The sequence below is a fragment of the Ambystoma mexicanum genome, chromosome 3q (genome assembly GCF_040938575.1).
Source record: "Ambystoma mexicanum isolate Mex_15411 chromosome 3q, UKY_AmexF1_1, whole genome shotgun sequence".
NCBI lineage: Eukaryota > Metazoa > Chordata > Amphibia > Caudata > Ambystomatidae > Ambystoma > Ambystoma mexicanum.
In genome coordinates, this window is record NC_090926.1 from 1,196,571,649 (window position 1) to 1,196,592,083 (window position 20,435).

The 20,435-nt window shown below is 41.7% G+C and overlaps 1 protein-coding gene across 2 annotated transcripts in view; it reads left to right on the forward strand.

Moving 5' to 3' along the window:
• The window catches only part of LOC138447740 (complement C3-like), a 2,843,165-nt gene that overhangs the window by 1,140,385 nt on the left and 1,682,345 nt on the right, over positions 1-20,435 (forward strand). For both annotated transcript variants that reach the window (XM_069604045.1, XM_069604046.1), the window contains exon 21: positions 15,714-15,923. In XM_069604045.1, the coding sequence (XP_069460146.1) occupies positions 15,714-15,923 (210 nt within the window). The remainder of the gene's footprint in view (positions 1-15,713; positions 15,924-20,435) is intronic.

The following is a 20,435-nucleotide window of genomic DNA, read 5'->3' on the forward strand; positions in this document are numbered from 1 at the left end:
TGCATTACATATTGAGCTGCATGTACATTTGTACACTGTACGGTTTGTTTGGGTGAAAGGAGTATTTGTTTCAAAGTTTGTTGCAAACTGTTTTTCTATAAGGGTTTCTTTTGCCATAATGTTGTGTTCAACCATTTGATACCCTCGACCATTATTGTATATGGCAATTCTTTGTGTATATGCTTCTTCATTGAAATATGGTTCTGTGCTGCTTGTGTGAATTCATTCACCATTACAGAAGTTTTTAAAGGTTTGTATATTGACACTGCACATGTTTAAAAGTCTTTTTTGAACTATTTGATTAATTTAGTTAGTGGTTTCATTCTGTTTAGAATCAATACAATAGCAAAACAAAAGAGGTGATGGTTGGAAGGTTTAGAATAACCTCTGGCATTGCTCTGGGCAACCCTCCAGACCATCGTTCTTCGCCTGCCAAGCCATTACAAAAGGGGAAAAACCATATGCAAATCAGACTTGGATGCTTGTGGTCTTGTGCAGAAGGGATGTGACCTAGCAGTTTGGGCTGCACTGCCCCTTTTGGGGTGGGACCAAGCCTGATTGACATATGGTCTTTCCCCTTCTGTAATGACTTGGCAGGCGAAGATGGTCTGGAGGGTTGCCCAGAGCAATGCCAGAGGTTAAGAGTTATTCTAAACCTTCCAATAATCACCTCTTTTGTTTTGCTATGAGTCATTTGAGGTGCGGGGGGAAGACACTCAACCTTGGCATCTAGGTTGGATATATATAAAAGGAAAAAACGGGGTTGTTCCCAAAATATATACACAACAATGTTAATAAATTTATACATTTTTGTGAGATTATCCTTAAACTATATTGATCAATTTTCACTGATTACTATTTGAAAATTGTGTGCATATTATTATCAAAATCGTCTTACTTATTGATCTGTTTGTGTGCAGGGGATGAGAGTTCCCCAAATTTTGGGAACTACCACCTTTTTTCCTTTTATATATCCAACCTTGATGCCAAGGTTGAGTGTCTTCCCCCCGCACCTCAAATGACCTATTGAGTAATGTCATTCTCTAAAATTAACACACTCACAGATAAATCTGCAACCACACTGGCTTTTTCAGAGGAACAAGCAATTAGGATACTTGGCCGTATCAAAGATACTAGCAAAGAAACGCTGAATACAGATAATCCGCAAAATCTGATACAAAGACTGGAAAAGACTCATACGCAGAGAGATTGCTCAAAAACTTCATGCCATGACTTTGGCGCAATATTTTAAAGCTAAAAGGATCCCTAGAGGACTATGTATATATCTACGGCCAACATTGTGTAAATATAACCTGGAATTTGTAAAACGCTGGGAGCAGATATTGAACAAATGCTCCTTAGACCTCATATTGCTTACGATAGAAGAATTATCTAAATCATTAACATAAGCAGGCCAAGATACTTATCTTAAACTTGAACATGATCCTATTAATGAGATTAAAGAGACCATTAAGAAGACCATTGAGAAAGCTGAAAAATTGGACTGGATTTCTGAAAACACGAGCAACTTTCTGATAAACAACCACCCGGTAACTCCTGTATTTTATGGACTTCCCAAAATTCATAAAACAGAACAGATCCACCATTTAGACCTATCGTTGAAGGGACAGAAAGCATCTTCCATCCTCCATTACAACCACTAAAACAAGAAACAAATACTTATTTGGAAGACACAACTCACTTCCTACAAAACATCAAAGATCTTGTTATGGATGACCCCAATCTACTATTGTTCACAATGGATGTAAGTAGCTTGTATACTTCAATCCGGCATAATGAAGGAATCGATGCACTAGAATGGTTTTTAATTAAACATCAAGAAATCAAGATACAAAAGATTTTTGCGATTGAATTGATCAACATTATTCTTTATAATAACTATTTTAGATTCAACGGACAATATTTTTTGCAAACTTCGGGAACTCTATGGGGTCCCCTGTGGCTCCCCCTTATGCTAACATATTTATGCATTACTTTGAATGTACCTTTGTTCTTGAAAACCCTACCTGGAAACACAAAATACTGAGATGGTACAGATACGTTGACAATGTGTTTGGGATATGGAGAGAAACGAAATCTGAACTTCAAATGTTTTTGGAATTATCTTAACAACTGCAACGACAGGATTAAGTTAACAATAGAAATAGGCAAACCAACTGTCAACTTTCTTGATGTCACTATAGAGATTACCAACTCTGGTCTAAAAACACAAATTTACAGAAAACCAACCGATGTCAATAGCATCTTACACTTTCACAGCTTTCATCCGAAAGATCTAAAGGAAAATCTACCATACAGTCAGCTTCTTCGACTAAAAAGGATCACCTCAGAAGCTAGCAAACTTCAAGAAGAATATACAATCATGAAGTCGAGATTCAAGGACAGAAATTTCGAAGTGAAAATCATTGATAAAGCCATACTGAGAACAGAAGCACAGAGCAGAGTGGACTTACTGGACATCAAAACAAAAGAAACAAAAACAAATCTAATACACACATTAAAATACTCAAGCCAGAGTTTTCAGATAAAACAGATTATCCACAAGATTTGGGATATTATAAAATCAGATCCACAATTGAATCAGCTGTTTCCAGAACCACCAATGCTTGCCTACAAAAGGGGCATGAACTTCAGAGATAAATTGATTAAAGCTGAAAAGAACAAACCCACTACTCCATCTTTTCTCAACAAACCAAAAAATGAAACTTACCTGTGTCTGAATTGTCAACACTGTTCCAATGTTACAAAGGGAGATCATATTCGTCATGGGAATACTGGGAAGAAAATACCATTAAAACAATACGCTACTTGTGACTCTAAAAATGTAATTTATGCCCTAAAATGTCCCTGCGGAAAATACTGTCGGGAAAACAGCAAGAAAGGCAAAAGAAAGATGGACGGAACACAAATCAAACATCCGTACCAAGAATACAAAATCTCCAGTCTATAGACACTTTCGAGACCATAAACATACGATTCCGCAAATGAGAGTGGTAATATTAGAAGTGGTGCACCCACTCCCAAGAGGAGGGGATTTACAGAAAATCCTCGCTCAAAGAGAACTTTTTTGGATTCATTGCCTCGACTCACTTTCCCCTTTGGGGATGAATGAAGATTTTTACTTTGGGCCCTTTCTGTGAAAGATTTAGCCTGTTTAAAACTGACATACACACTGTGACTGTAGAATTAATCTCTATATTTTTTTAAAAAAATAACACCTTTTGAATTTTCTAAATTCCCGTTAGTCTGCTCAGTCAGATGTATGTGAACAATTTTTTCTCATCTAAAAATCACCAGTTATGATATGGACCTAAAAAGTTTGTTTGTATGTACTATATATTATGTACTATATGTAAAGTTCAGATTATTTCGAACAATACAGGAATTGCTGATTATGATATTTTATAATTTGTATGGTATTTACCATATGTACTTTATGCATGGACTGTATACTAGGTTCTCAAAGGAAGCTAAGATTGAGGATCACGAAATAAGCATAAAATGGTGATTATGTAATCGTTTTTTCAAATCTTGCCATTGATATTTTATCACACAAAATTAAAATGTGCATCCATATCGGAACAGCTAATTTTAATAACAATATCTCAGAGGTTTCTTAACTAACAACACTTGTTCAAATTCATTTAGAGATGGTAACAGACAGGTTCCATGATCAGTATCTATTGGTACCCTTGCCAGAGTAGCATTCATGGCTCCTGTAACTTTTTCTTGACGATTAGGTATCTACATCTATGATTTCCTCTTTTTCCCTGGTTCGTGCAATCCAGGCCTGCCTACTATCATACGCGACTTTTTTCAAACAGCGCATGCGCGTGGTTTCGTCATTTGTTTTGACGTTCACCACGCATGAACTTCTCTTGCGTCATTGTTATGACGCATAGCTCACAGTACCTTTTAGAGATTGGCGCACATGCGCAATACAACGAAATACTGCCGCGCATGCATGCTTTCGCGTCACCGCGCAGGCATTACTTAAACAGACAGAGATCAGTATAGAGTCACATCCTAGTCTGGCAGATGCGACCTACCATAACGCCCTTCTGACCTCAGACTTCTATTCACAAGTAAGTTATCCTACACTCTTAAGAAATTCATGGAGGTACCTTCTCAATTGAGTTAACTTATTTGATTTTTTTCTTGATATATTCCTCTTTTAGTTGAATTCAGTACAATCACACGCCTCTGTACTAAATGGTATTCTGAAGACACCAACTTATTGGACCTCTCAACTGGGGTGGCTAATACTTTGAAGTATTACTTCCTATGACTGCATTTAAGTCTCTTCTTTTCTTAAAGGAGATACATCTCTTAAAAACCGTTACCTTTAGTCATGAGCTTTCTTTTACTAGAACTTGTTTTCTATCTTTAAATCTTATCCCTAGACCTGTGATGGCCCCTACAGGCCCGCACACTCAGACCAACTACTACCTCATCTAACCTTATTAGCATCCCATCATCCCATCGTGGATGGTAAGTTTTCTCACTATCTTTGGGCTCTATTGCCACCTCTGAGTACAGGAATTTGCCCTAATTTACTTACCTTGATACAGAACTCTGAGTTGTTAGCTACTCTAGTACATATTACACTAATCCTATTTTCCAAAAGGTTTCTTAGGCAACAAACTGTGGGAAGAATGATTTCAGTTTACTGTTATATATATATGTAGTTCTTGTCTCAAATGGACCAATTAGCTTATATAATTTGCGGTTATTGATCGCTGCAGAATGTTTTTGAATTGTACATAAACATGATTGTATCTAACATACTAAGACAAACATATTTCTTTGTTTTTGTAGAAAATGTAATTTGCTAATGCCCCTGAAGAAGAGGGAAACAACTTGAAACGCGTTGGGCTGTATTATACACAACAATGTTAATACATTTATGAATTTTTGTGAGATTATCATTCAACTATATTGATCAATTGTCACTGATTACTATTTGGAAATTTTGTGCATATTATTATCAAAATCTTCTTACTTGCTGATCTGTTTGTACAGATACTAGATAGTGTGCAGGGGATGGGAGTTCCCTAAATTCTGGGAACAACCACCTTTTTTCCTGTGTTTTGTTAGATGCAGATCTTGTTGAATCTGGAAATTGAAATCTTGGACAGTTGCACAGTAGTTTCTGATGCAGATGCATTTCATTAACAGGGGATATGTACTCTGAGAGTTCAAGTGTACATCTGAAGTGTTGAAATGAGATGACAGGGTTAGGTGTAGAGGTTTTGGATGTGATTGGTGGATGGATGTGGGACTCTTTGAAAGCAGCCAATGAGGGAGTGTTGAGAACATGGAAGTGAAAAGGGTAGAAGAGCTACCCCTGTGTTACGGGGTCCGCAGACACTGCGGTATCCGCGGATGGCACGTGCCACATCCAGGTCTTTTGTGGATGCCTGGCATGGAAAGGGGACTGTGGGGATTCGCCAATCAGGTTTGCTGGGTGTGGTGTATAGGAAGAGAGGGAAGCAGGAGTTTTGTTTGCAGGAGTTGTGAGAGCACTGATAATGGCTATAGCTATGTGTTTGAGAAAGCAGACTGTGTGGATTCATGGGACTATTCAATTCAGTCATTGAAGGTGTATGCTGTAACACATGGCATCATTGGGAAAATTGGATTGGCAGAAGTGGAAGTTTTGTGGCATGCAATTTGTGGCTTAAACTGGTCAAGCTTGTTTTCATTCTGTGAGGGTATGGCTCACTTTAAATGTCCAGACATTGTGATTGTGCATTGTAGAGGGGATAGTTTGGGGTTTGTGACTCCGGTGTCTTTGCAGGCTGCCCTGAAGATTTCTTTAGAAGCCTAATGCAGCTGTTTCCTGCTGCTAAGATTATTGTTTTCTGAAATAGATCAGATGCAAACATGGAGATGTCCAAAAAACATTTTCAGTCATCAAATTGAAGAATCAAGACAGCTTGTCAATAAAGCTGTAGCTGCTTGTTTATATACTGCAGGAATGTCATCTTTTGAGAATGACAATATAAGTTCTGATGGTGTGATTTTATTTGTCAAGATGGAGTTCACTTCACATATGTCGGAAATACAATGTTCCTTTACAATGTTAGGAATGCATTAAAAAAGTTCCTGTAAGGAAATTGTAAATGAAGATGTAGAGTGTACAGTACTACTGTACATAAAAAGAAAAAAAAAGGTGTTTGTTAACAAATCCCCCAAAAGAAGGTTCTTTTCAGAGCCACCACTAAAGATTAAAGATTAAATAACTTAAATTGTGTTGCATTTTCCACCCACCACGTGCCTCATCTGGGTCTTTTAAGGTTGCCTGTCAAGGAAAGGGCAATGTGGAGACCGCTGACAGTCGTGGGTGTCCGCGGACATCAGAGGATCAGCCAATCAGGTTTCCTGGGTGTGGTGTACAAGAAGAGAGGGTAGCAGGAGTTTTGTTAGTAGGAGTTGTGAGAAGATTGAAAATAGCCCTGGCAATGTCTTTCAACAGGCAGAGTGTTTGGATTTTGGGAGACTCCTGTGTTCATTGGTTGAAGGTGTATTCTGAGCATTGTAGAATAGCCACAAATCTTGGATTCCCTGAATTGGAAGTGTTCTGATATGGAGTGCGAGCCATGAAGTGGGTGGACTTGCTCCCATTTTGTGCAACTATGGTTGAATTGAAACAACCAGACATTATTATTGTTCATTGTGGAGGGAACAGTTTGGGGAACGTGACTGGAATTTAATTGCAGTTTGCAATGAAGAAAACATTGGGAAAGGTGAAGGAAATGTTCCCTTATTCAAAAGTAATTAGTAAGATGGACTATATCTCGCCAAAAAATGTTGGCCCTATCAAATGTAATGTTCTCATTATGAAACAATGGCATGCCAACATCTTGAACAAAAGCACACACTGCTTCTTTGACGTTGCGCCTGGCTTTTTCCATTTGCAGACCAAATGAACTGCAACACATCCACATCTGTCTCTGGGCAATGCGTGAACTAAGGTTAACAAATATTCTTAAGCGGGATAATACTTATCGAACACCCAATGCAATGTAAATTAACCCTTTCCCAGCTATACAAGTTATAGAATGTGTGACTGTTGTTGAGGGATAGTTAAAGCACACAGTCAGAGGATAGAAGAGTCTTTCAGGGAGCCAGGACAGCCAATGTCAACTGAGCAAAGTCTAGAGGAGCTGAAGCACTTCTTGAAGGTAAGTACAAAGTCTTGCACAATGTTTTAGAAGTCTTTGTAGAAAATGAAATCACTGTTGGGCCGCAAGCTGGCAGACTTGTGAGGGGCAAAGCTGTAAGCAACTCTGCAAAAGCAACCAAAACAAGTCTCAACTGAGAGCTAGCAAGGCTACACTACGAGAGGCAAGTACCTCTTAGTTTACAATACTTTAAGTCTGAAGAAATTGGTTCCAGCTGGCTACTGTTCTAGTTGTAGTATGGCAGATACTGTTGTTCCTGGGCATTAGTCAAAAGGGAGGGCGTCTTGTGACTCCTGCACTACAGTTTGAAGGTCGGCGGCAGCAATGGGCAAACTTCAGATAAGCAGCACTTCGTCGTTTCAGCTTCTTGTGAATAGCACCACTGCGATTCTCGGATACCTTATGGGCTTTCCTCGCATCTGAGTTCCAGCACTCGGTTGAGGTCGCTCAGGCTTGGTCAGTCCTGCTTCATGGGAGTTCGGAGGATCTTACTGTAGCTTGGGTCTGACTTAAAAACCAGACACTCGATTCAGTTGTTCCTCTCCCTGGCAATCGGTTCCTGCAGCAGCAATGGAAGTACAGCCAGCTTCGAGAGGATGTCCAGACCAGTTCACTTTGGGGTTGATTGGCCCACCAACCCAAGGGGAGAAGTCATCCTTGCAGGGATTCTCTAGTCAAGGGCGAATTCTGAGATTCAGCACTGCAGCAGGGCTTCACCGGGCAAACCAATGGTCCAGGAGTTGCAGTAGGTGTCTCTTCCAAGTTCTTCTTCAGATTCCTTCATCTAGTGCTCGACTCTGCCTTCCAAGCAAAAGACCTCACCTTTTTATGCTAGTTTCTCCCATTCATTTGCAGCCTAGCTGTCAATCACACAGCAGGGTGGCTGTCCTCCAAGGACAGGCAGCCAGCCAATCACCTTTGGGTGCATTCCTGTAACCAAGGGGATTAAGCACAGGGAGTTTCGGGCACCTGCCTTGCTTCCTGCCCTGCCAGACACCCTGGAGCCAGAGGCGGGCCTTAGCAGTGAACCCCATCAAAGACTAAAAGAAGGGACCAAACCTGGTTTGGTGCGCAGAGTAAATCTCAAGAAGGACCTTTCCAATAAGAACTGGCGTTTGACAAAACGGGCACCGATGGGTGCTTTTCTGCAGCTGCAATTGCAGCCCGCGGTAGAAACACTCAATGATAGAAAAAAGTAAACCACTGCCACCAGCCATTAATTGTTACATTAGAAACAAGACAAAGGGAATACTAAGTAACCCCTCCAGCACGCTACTGTACGATAGCGTGTTAGTGTGTGCTGTTTCTACAAAGTTACAAATGTAAGTAAAGTCAATTTCACTTCACTAGTCCTGGAAACAGTAGTTTAACCAAGAGAAGGCATTTAAACCTTTGGGAAATCTGAAAGACTTTCCTGTGCCTCTGCACTGAAGGTGCTGTGTGCCACAATGTAAAAAGAAGATGCCTATTGAATTTGTCAGACTCCAAAACCAAAAGAAACAGTGTTCAAATCAAAGAAAAATACATGAGAGAGTGGGAAAAAGGTCTCACTCTCTCCAGGATAAAAATTAAAAGTGCTTAGGTCCAGAAAAAGAGCTGGGGTCTCTAAGATAGAAGGGAATTATCACATTTCTGAGAATTCTCCCTAGCACAAGTCAGGGCAGCCAATGTTATTAGATTCATGGGCAGCCTTCGATCTTGTGGATCATGAGAAGCTTATCACTGTTCTTTCAGGTATAGGGTGCTGTTCTGTTCCTTTCCTCTCCTTCCCCCAAAAGCTCACTGTCTCCAGAGCCCTGGTTCTTTCTAAGATGGACTATTGTAACAGCCTCTATCTAAATCTGTCTGCCTCTACTCTCAGCCCTCTGCAACTGATCAAGAACAGCACTGCGAGACTTGTCCTTGGCCTCAAGCCCAGGGATCGTATCTCTCCAGGACTGAAATCTCTTCACTGGCTCCCAGTGGCTACGAGGATTAAGTTCAAAACCCTCTGCATTCTCCACAAGGCCTTCTGGGGTCTGGGGCCGCAATACCTTCAACTCTCTCTTCCTAAATATCTTCCTTCCCGAGCTCTTCGCTCATCCGCATCCAACTCCCTCAGGGTCAGTCGCTTCTCCAAGCAACGAGTTGGTAGATCTCTCTCTTCGGCAGCGGCCTCCCTCTTGAACAGCCTTCCTGCCTCCATGAAACTTGAGGAGAACCATCTCTGGTTCCGGAAGCACCTCAAAACCTTCCTCTTTGCTTCTGCTTTCTCTCTCCTGCTAAATTCCTGGCAGAAATGGCACTGGTTACCTGACCACCCTTTCTGATTCTCGGGCCCAGGCCCCACCAGTTGCCCACCTGCACTGCCTCCCTGCAACCCCTGCACCTGGGGACTGTTTTCTGTATCCCTACAGTCCCCCGACCAGCACTTATGTCTGCACTTACCTTGCACTTGCCACCAGTGGGCGTTTCTATTTATTTTATTTTATTCTACTATCCCATGTACTGCACTTTCCCCTCTGCCTTCCCCACACACTTTTCCCTTTTCCCCTCCCCATGCACCTGCATGATCTGAATGATTCCTGGCCTAGTAGGATTGTTGTTCTGTCTTCCCTTTGTTTCCCCCTCCCTTGCCTCATCGCGCCTTGAAACACTTGTGTATAGGCGCGTTATAAATGCTATATCATTTCAGATCATGTTATACCTCAGAGCCAACATTGATACCTGTTGCGTGCCTCAAGGCGCATGCTTTTCTCCGGCACTTTTTAATGTGTATATCCGTTCCTTGGGTGATCTACTCGAGAACATGGGAACACAGTTTACCAACTATGCTGATGATACTCAGCTCATTATTGAGCTAAGTGGGAACTACGACAAGGCCGCTGAGAACATTCCCTACATCTATGAGGCATTTCAGGCCTAGATGACAACTAATCGGCTTTGCCTCAATGGCGCAAAGACTGAGTTTCTTATGTTTGGCTCAGCCCTGGCAAGAGCTAAATTGGAAGCTCAGTATTTCAGTTCTCCATTGATCACCACTGCATCAATGTATCTAATAAGGTCAACACCCTATGAGTTATTTTTTAACCTTCTCTGGGGGCAGATGCCCAGGTGAACAATTTGGTGAAAATTTCTCAATATCACCTGAGATTGTTGCGGTTAGTCACGCCATATGTCTCTACTACAAATTGTGTAACGTTGGTAAGAGCAACTAAAATGCCTAGGCTTGAATATTGCAGCGCTCTACTGAGCGGTGCTAGTAAAAACTTAAGTAAAAACTACAGATTCTGCAAAAGGATGCTGTTCGCATTGTTAAAAATGTATCTAGGAAGAAAAACATCTCTACACATCGGAGGGACCTGCATTGGCTACCGGTTGCAACTTGCACTGTCATATCTACGTCAGAGTTTTGTACAATACCAAATGACATGAGTCACTCGGTTAAACAACGCTATGCATCTAACGGTATGATGTCCTTTTGCCGACGAGTGGTTTTACTATGGAATTTTTACTGAAAAAATTCCATCTGAAAAAATCATCGAAATACATATGGGGTGATGAGGTTTTAAAAGTGGTTGGGAGGGGGTCAGGTTGGGCAAAATAACTTGGGAAAATGGGGGTTTGTGGGCGACCTCCCACCCCAAAATCAAAAAGAAATAATTTGATGATTTTTTTTCGGTAAAAAATCCATTGAAAAAACAAATGTCAGCAAAATGACATAGAACCGCATCTAACCTGCCCCAGAAGTAAGTGTGCCAGAGGAAAAGGCTGCTCTTTTCCAGTCCAAGCTACTTTGCCAGTGGTTTTACGTAGGGAAAATAATGTGTTAATTTTTTCATAAGCACTTGAATACTATATTCTTCAACTGAAATACTCGCCTAGCCTTTCTTTTTTAGTAGGATGTACTTGCCTGTCCCTCTTTTAGTGCTCTGATGCCCACGGGCTACGGCACGTAATAAAGAATACATTAAACAAATAGTGTGTTTGTTGTTGGACAGATGCGGTCCCCAGAGGCTGTCCTTAATTGGACATCCACTGCCAGTTTGAATGGCGCAGATCCTTAACATTTGTGGTCCTGAGGCCAGTTCCAGCTCGAATTTTTGATAAAAGGAAGACTTTTGAAGACATTCATTGTCATTAGAGCCACAAACCCTACGAAGAAGAGCATCCCACTGAAGACCCTGTACTCATTGGTGCAGCCATCCACCATTGTCTTCATCAACCATCCTGGCAAGGCCCTGCTCCTTTGCTGATCTCCAGAAGGACTTCCTCAGTGCTTTGACCCCTGGAGCAGTGGAAACGCCCATTCTCAACCCCTGATTCAGGATCCTGCCCTTGGGAGCCTTCAGAACTGTCCCAGAACCATCCTGGGGTCTGACCATCTTCCTCATTTTATTTATTTATTTATTGTGCATTTGTAAGGCGCTTATACAGCAAGCAATTGTGTTTCAAAGCACCCACAGGACAATGGAAGGGAACATGGGACAAAGGAATAGAATAAAATAATGAACAGGATAGAGGTGGTCCTACGAGGCCTTGTGAGCATTCGGATCATGCATGTGCAGAGAGAGAAGGGAGAAGGAAAAGGTGGGTAAGTGCTGAGTGATTCCCGGGGGGTGCCATGGAGTGAGTTGCAGAGGACCAGTAAAGTGCTTATCAGAGATCACATAGTAAAGAATGGTCATCTGCCGATACAAAGTGCAGTTTAGAATGCCCAGCCACTGTCCTTTGTGTCTCCCCAGCCAATCAGGGTGCTAAGTGAAAACCACCATCTTGGCTTGGGAGACTGTCCACACTCTGCAGATATTACTTAAGGCCAGACAAAACAGACCCAATCACATAGAAAACAACAACACGTATTACACAACCCTACAGAGCCCCAGAGAACCCTGACAAATGGTTATCATCAAGTGAAAGGAAGATCCAACTTCCGGATGTTAAGTAAATATGAAAGGACAATTGCAAATGTTACATTAATTAACAAGTTGTTGTGGTTAACGGCCGCACTAACTCTGTGCCACAGGCCGGATCAGAATATGCAGCACGCTACCTCCACAGTGCCCATGCTCCCCCAGGTAGGAGCACGTCATGCACATGCTGGGAACGCCAGAAACAGCATCAGGCTGCAAATGGCTTCAGCTAGAAAATAGATCACTCTGTAGGGGACTTTAAACGTAGTCCCAAGAAGTTCCACTGACAAAAAGCATTGGTGCATGCAAAGGAAAACAATAACCAGCATATACTTAAGTGTAATAATTTTGCTCCGACCAACTGCAGTTGGCCGGCAGACGTGAGCGAGAGAGTCAAGGCCAAGATGGTGCTTCGGGCATTTCATTGCCATGAGCTGCAAGTTAACAAGGAGGGTCCTGGGAGTCTCTCTGCCAGACATTAGTCCTGGTTGCGAGAGCCTTACCCAGATTCTTTAGCTCACTATCTGAGAGTACCAACAGCAACCCAACACATGTGTTTCTGTCTGGTTGGACCTCATCACTAGGGTGGAGCTGTGCCTCTCTAAGAATAGTGAGCAAGGGGTCCACGTCTGGATTCCCCAAGTAGCTTAAGGTGAGACACAAAGCTACTTAAATTATGCAAATTAACAAGGGGGTACTGGCAGTCTCTCTGCCAGACATTAATCCTGGTTGAGCTCACTATCTTTCACAGAGGAGAAATGTCCAAAACATATCAGTCTTTGTCCTGCCCTGGGGCTGTCCAGCACCGAAATGCTAGGCAATTCTCCTCTGGACAAGAGTACCAACAGCAACCCCGGACACGTGTTTCGGTCTGATTGGACCTCATCAGTAGGGTGGAGCTGTGCCTCTCTAAGAATAATGAGCAAGGGGTCCACGTCTGGATTCCCCAAGTAATTTAGGGTGAGACCCAAAGCTACTTAAATTATGCAAATTAATAAGGGGGGTCCTGGGAGTCTCTCTGCCAGACAGTAGTACTGGTTTGCGAGAGCCTTACCCAGATAAAGACACTGGGTAAGGCTCTGGTAACCAGGACTAATGTCTGGCAGAGGGACTCCCAAGACCCCCCTTTGTTTTTTGCATGAGCTGCAAGTTGCCATGACAACGTCATACACTGCTCCAAACTCCCCTTTCTACTTTTTTGTTTACATGTACAATACGAGTGAGATTAGGTGGTTTATGCCACCAAAGCGACAAAAAACAAAAAAGGGTTCAGGAAGCATTTTAAAGTGGTCTCAGTCTATCAGCAACCATCTTTGGTGGAGCTCACAAACTAGTGATGGATCTATAGAAATTCTGTTTGAAAATTGGCGTTCATTGATGCACCATTGTTCCAACATACACTCTTGACACTCTTGTACGTCTGTATTTTTTTGGCATTTTTTCTCAAAAAACGAAACCTACCCCTCTCTCCCTTAGATCACTAAATACAGGCTTACATTTTTATTTGCCCTTGAATGAACCACACCAACAGTTCGAAGGAGACAATGGGCCTCATTACGGGTCCAGCGGTAACCCTGCCGGTGCTACTGGCGGGTTGCGGCCGGACCTGTAAAAAAATTACCCGCGCCTGTCTTCCCAGTGCCACTGGGATATTCCAAGTCCGACAGCCGATAAGTCAGGCGCCAGTAATTTTGTTAGTCCCCATTCCAATAGAATCTCATAGGACTCTATGGCAATGGGTGCACGGTAGCACCAGCATCGTCGCTAACAGTGCCAGTGCTTCAGTGAAAACTCTGTGGGCAGGTGCCATCTCGCCCGGCTGGTCTGACCTGCCTGGCGCGAGGGCACCCCCCCCTCCAGAAATGTAGCGTGACGGTCTGGAAACAACGGTGCCGGTAAGCTTACCGGCACCGTTGTTTCCGGACCGGCCTACTTATAATGAGGCCCAATGTATCAAATACCCACAAATAATTGATAACATTCACTGTATAGAAAGTGGACATAAGAAAACTTAGTTTCTATTTCTGAGATCTGTTGTTCAGAGCGGTTCTTCACCGTGACATCAAGAGAATGGAATACCCTGAAATTATGTAAGCGTAACTTTACATATTATATGGGCGATTGAAAATGACATGTGTGCTGTGAGCTTGATGACTAACTGTGACGGACGAATGTGCTTTTTGACGAAAAGAATGCACATCATACGTTATGTTATGTTATGTCAAAGGATATTTATACCATGCACTATAGCTGCCTCGGTGCCGCACTTGGGGATTGTTGTGCTGTCTAGTAATGATTGTGTTTTGTTTATAGTTTAGAAAGGTGTAAGTAGAGGGATTACATTTTTTAGACAGATTGCTTACTGGACTTTCTCACTCATATATTCTGTGGAGAATTGTGGGTTATTAGCTGGGCTATATTGTGGTGATGACTCCTCAAACACCCGCACCCACAACCTGTGTCCAGGCTAATGATGTCTACACCGCTCTGTCCCGTGGCATATACTGGTGTGCAGCCACCATAGCGTCCCTGGGCACCATTAAGCAGGGGGAGAACATTTTCCCTGTACCTTTGGGCTCCCTGGGCCTGTGGTATAGCTGTTTGGGTTTATAGTGATTATTTCAAAAGACATTTTTTCGAATGCCATTATGTCGAAAACATTTCACTGAAAAAAATATTTCGAATGTCTTTTTTAAAAAAAAAAAATTTAAATGGGGGATTCCCCCCATCCCCGTTTTTTTAACCCTTTTTTTACTTATGAAACAAACAAAAAAACTATAAACTAAAAAAAAAGACATTTGAAAAAATAAAATCCGGCAAAATGTTTTCGACATAATTGTATTTCTAAAAAGAAATCGGAAAAATGACCGGATAACAGCTGTTCGCGTGCATCTCTTTCCACTTCAATTATAATGCCCCCTGACTGTGGTTCAACCCAAGGCGTTCCTATCTCTATCCTTAGTTTCAGGTAGGACACGCTATGGGAAATGGGTATACCTGGGTCTCCCTCCCGTTCGGAGGTCTGACTACTTCCTGCAATTCGCTGCATGTCGTGGTCTGACCACTTCCCTGTCTTGACATCTCAGTGATCATACCGTGTGTTGTGGGTGTTGCTCATTCATTTTTGGGGGTGGAGACGGGAGCGGTGGTGCTTGGTCCAAGCGGGGCCCCAAGTCCACTCCAGCTTTACTCTTTTTTCGCTTTTTTATTAAAAATGTTGTTGTGCAGAAAAGCTTTGCCTCCATCGACAATGGGGCCAATATTCCGGAAGCATTGAGGAAAGGGAGCTATGGACTAGGAGGGCAACAATCATGTTGGTGATGAAACATTTATTTCTAATAAGTACCCTTCACGTTTTTAAATATATACTGGTGGCAGTTAAACTCCTCCAGATTCCTTGATTATGTTCAATTCTCTGTAATAATATTTAACTGCTGGGAGGTATACGTCTCAAGATTCCTTAAGTATGTACATTTCTCCTTCTACGGTCATAATAATTTTGATATTAGTCCCACTGAGCCACGTTGACTTGCCACAACTACAACTCGTTAGTGTTTCCTGGACGTTCATCTCCAGTATGTGCTAATTGTTCCCCACATCTTTTATTTTCCAGGTCCGCGTTTTATTTCAGTACAATGAAAAGCTTTGCAGCATAGCAACAAGGTCCAAGGGCTACAGTGTAACAGTGAATGTTCCACGACATAATACATTGGCGGTGCCGTATGTTGTGATCCCATTGGAAATAGGAAAAATAGCCATCGAAGTTCAGGCTAGGCAACAGTATGGCATACCTGACGGCATCCAAAAAACTCTCAATGTCGTGGTAAGTATTGCATGTGTTTATATAAATTAATGATTTACTACTTGCCTAAATTGGGGCAACATCCCACAACTTCACCTCTAGAATGAAGCCCTTATTATCCCTTGTGTCTTTTAATACTTATATACTACTGTTTGTTGGAACATGCTCTTAACCTGTGAAGTTTGCATTCATCTGTATGATTGGTTATCTGTGTCCCCATGCCTTCTTCCAAACGTCCTACTTCCTCCTCAAGTCTTTACGGTCCTCCAACCACAATTCCTTTGCAACCATGAAGCTGCTATTGTTCCAAAAACATGCACATGTAGTAAATGCTGAAAAAGTAATTTTTGACAAAGAAGCCTATTTTGGAGCATGTATCTGTGAAACCTGTAAACAAGCCACCTACAGCCCAAATAATTACAAACCACTGCCTCTCCTCTTGTTACAAAGCCAGTATAAAATTCAGAAAAATACTTGAAATACAATAAATTAATGCATGAGTGGCTCAGTAATTATTTGTGTTTATTTTTGAAAGCTCTACTAATCAACAAATTTACCACATTTGACTGGTGCATTCGTCTCTGATTCCCTTCTCTGCCACATTTGCCTTCCTGGGTTTCTGTTTTAAACTCACTCTGCTTCTTGCACTCGCTCTGATCTCCAGAGTTCACCTTACATTTGCTTCCTAGTGACTCCTGAGATCTGTTTTTCATCACAGAACCCAATTAGGTATATTCTTTTCTGTTTATGGCAGTGTTTTGGTTTATCACTTCACCACTGTTTTGATTTAGTATGGGATCATTAAAAGCTGCAAACAGGTCCCTCAAGCGCATTCAATGGGTATGCAGTGATAAAATTGCGGCAAAAATGTCGCCTATACAAAAAAAAATCGCAGCAAAAATGCTTTGCTTTGACCCGGTAAATTATACTATTTAAGGGGAGCAGGGGCTGCGGGGGTGTTCTCCGCTACCCTTAAATGGTATAATGGGTCCGGGGGTTGTGTTTTTGCCGCGATATTTTCTAACCACAGCAATTTTTGCTGCGATTTTAACACATGGAACCATTCAATGTGCGTATTAGAGAGAGGGCAAACCCATTAAGGGTGGAGTGGATAAGAATATGCCTGCTTAGGATAGAAACAGGCTCATGCGCAATGAGTGTATGTTACTGGAGAAAACCTTTGAACTTCAAAACTCCTTGCAAAACATTAGGATCAAGGTGCTGGCAATGGACAAATGCTTGGAAGCGTTTTCTGCCATATTGACGGATGTCCAGAGTGATGCTAAGAGGTCTTAAGAGGAGTTGGTTGGTCTTGACAACAGAATGGTCTCAGAGGAGATGTCCAAGTAGTCATAGAACTTTCATGAGTGGGCTGTCAGGCCATTGTTGCCCTCGAACTGGCAGTGGAGGTCTTGGGTAATGCAGCCAAATGGTATGCAGTGATTTGAATGAATTTAAAATAAAAATGTAATTATAACTAACACAATATTGAAAAATAAATAGATATGGGGTGGGGTAAGGGCTTAAAATGGGTGGTGGGGGTTCAGGATGGGGTTAGAAATGTGGGGAAACACAGGGTTTTGGGGAGGGGACCCCCCAAATAAAATAATAAAAAATGTGTTAGTTTGTTTTAATTTGTTAAAATCACATGTAACCGAAGCAAATGTGGTAAAGCTTTGCATGCTCAGATTCCTGGTCCCCCGATATATGGAGTACCAGAAGTGTCAGGCATAAGACTTTCTCTCAGAGGATGTCCTTTCCGGATCAAGAGTAGCAAAACTGCAGAGGGACTGCAGATTATCCACAAGAGGCTTGAATGGTTCATGAAAAGATAGAAGAACTGTAATTGAGGTGTTGTGTAATGCAGATGACGGTGAGAGGATCATATGAGGCGTTGCTAAGAGGACAGACTTGCAACTCCAAGCACAAAAAGTCCTCATATTTCCAGATCTTTGCAGGGAAATGCACATTGAGAATCCAGATGTGCAAACAACACAAAAATAAATTCCTGTCACAAGGGGTCTATGCATCGCTCTGGCACCCTGCCTCTCACCAAGGGCGGCAGCACATGAGTAGAGGCAACCCAGACCTTTTGCTGGACATTAAAAATGAATATGTGTGGTATGGGGTTTCCGGTTGTTTTTCTTAATGGACTAATGTTGCACAGTTTATCTTTGTCAGGTGCGGTTTGGTTTGGATGGGTGGCAGTAGCTGAGTCCTCAGGCTGAAAAATGCTCTGTTGTCGGGTCCTTCTGTCGAACCTGATTTTATTGATACACTTCTTCACCCTCTCTGCTTTCCTCCAGCTCCTGTTTCTCTACTTGTTTTCTTTTTCTTTTAACTTTATTTAAGGTGCAGTCAGCCAACGAAAAATTCAAAGAATCCGATATAGAACCCCCCACCCCGGAACCTGTATTAGATACAGTTACAGCCCAAATTCATGTACACGACACAACAGAGCGTAACACGGGTGTGGGAGACGGCAACTGTGAAGTTATTAGTCCAACACCAACGCTCGATCTGCCTACAAAAACCTTGAACACTTTGACCTCTGGAAACGGTGCAGAGGCAGTGACCGACCCATTAGAGGCCCAAACAAACAAACCTACTTTAGTTCCAGAAACACAATCTACCAACCCGTTGAGTCCAATCCTCTAATATCATGAGCTATCTCAATCTCCCATACTATATAGAGATTCACTAAATTCTATGGAATCATCCTCTTGTTCATCGGTCTCATATGTTAATTGGACTAGGACCATGTAAGCAAGAATCAACTTTTTTACTTTACTGGCCAAATTATATGAGGCTCTAGACAACAAAGTATTAACTCAAACTAGCATCTTAAATGAGCTGAATGAACAGCTGACTGATCATCTGAACATTAAACAGGTGATGACTCAGCAACAGCAAATTATATCATTCTCACCAATATTTTGGGGCAAACTAACTAGAGTTGGCAGCTAATTATAACCATCAGATATTTTCAGGAATTTCCCGAGGTGTAGAATACTCTGTGGTTAAGGGGAATCAGTAAGTCACTATTTGTAACCTCATTGGACCTAACCATAATATTAGTTTGACATTGAGTGTTTTGGCAGTGAATGTTTTCTTATTGCAGCTTGGCAGAACACTGTGAGCTGATGTCAGGTGTCCTAACACCTGACATAGGAAAGCACTGAGGCATGCACTCCTGGTCATATAACGTGACATGGCAGAGAAAAGAGGCATGATGCTAGATGTGACAACATCTGCCATGTGACCTCACAGAGGCATGATCCAGATGTCATAATATATGGCATAGGAGAACACTGAGGGGTGCACACCAATTGCTATAAAGTCTGAGATGGGAGTGCTCAGTGTCTTGATGTCAGATGTCTTAGCATATAACATTGGAGAGCAGCTGAGGGCTGATGACAAGTGTCACATCATCTGATATGGGAGTGCACAAGGGCGTGATGCAGCAATATCATATCCATGTGCAAGGTTTTTCTGAGTTCACTGATAACATCCTTATTTGTCTGTTTTAAGCCACTTAAGAAGGTGTGCATGTCTCAAAGCTTGTATTTAAAAAAATGAATGTGAAAGTCTGAATAATCTTTGTTGATGTTTCCTTTAGTAGCTGTGTGAGTAAGGCATTTTTATATACATGTTTAGGCACCTACTCTGAAAAAGTGACCAACTACTAAACAACACACCTATCTATCCGATTGCAAATTATGTGCCCTAGACATGTGCACCACATAGACTACAGGTGAAAATTACATTAAAAACACACTTTATTCAAGCTCATGCATTCCCGCCCTACAGTACTGCTAAAGCTATCTGAACAGTCTGCCAATGTAGATGTCAGACAAATGTAATTTGTCATGAAGCATTGTAAACACAGTGGAAAAAAGTGTGCCATCATCACAATGTGGCCCGATTTTCTTTTTCTGTTTACATATGGGATATTCTTAACCCTTATAAATTTAAAATGTTTCTCTATTTTGGTCATGCTCAGTACATCTGGAAAACACACACATGTACAGAAAATAACATGTATGCACACATACACACGTAACTATTTTTATTGAGGCAAGCACACAACACATGGAAAAAACGCAAAATATTTGAAATCGAAGGGGGAAACACTCACGCAATATTATTAATAGCATCTCACAATTCAGGCATGCTCACAAAATGCTGAAAACACATTCACATGCAGAAACAAATGTGGATAATGCAACACCGAAATAGACAAAACGTGCATAATTTCTTTATGGACATTTCACACACTGCGCATGTGTACAAAATGCGGAAAACACAAACACATGGACAGAAAAAAGAACATTTTGGATTTGGGCAGAAAACACACAAACACATCCGAAGATGAACATACATGTACAAACACGCAAACGCCTTTGGCCAAAAACCACTTTAATTTTGTCATGTGCATGACACACTGAAAGCACATAAAATTGTAGAAAAACTGAAGTGGGAATGCAAACCCTGCCATAACGAAAACCATATTATTTGGGTATGCACTGTGAC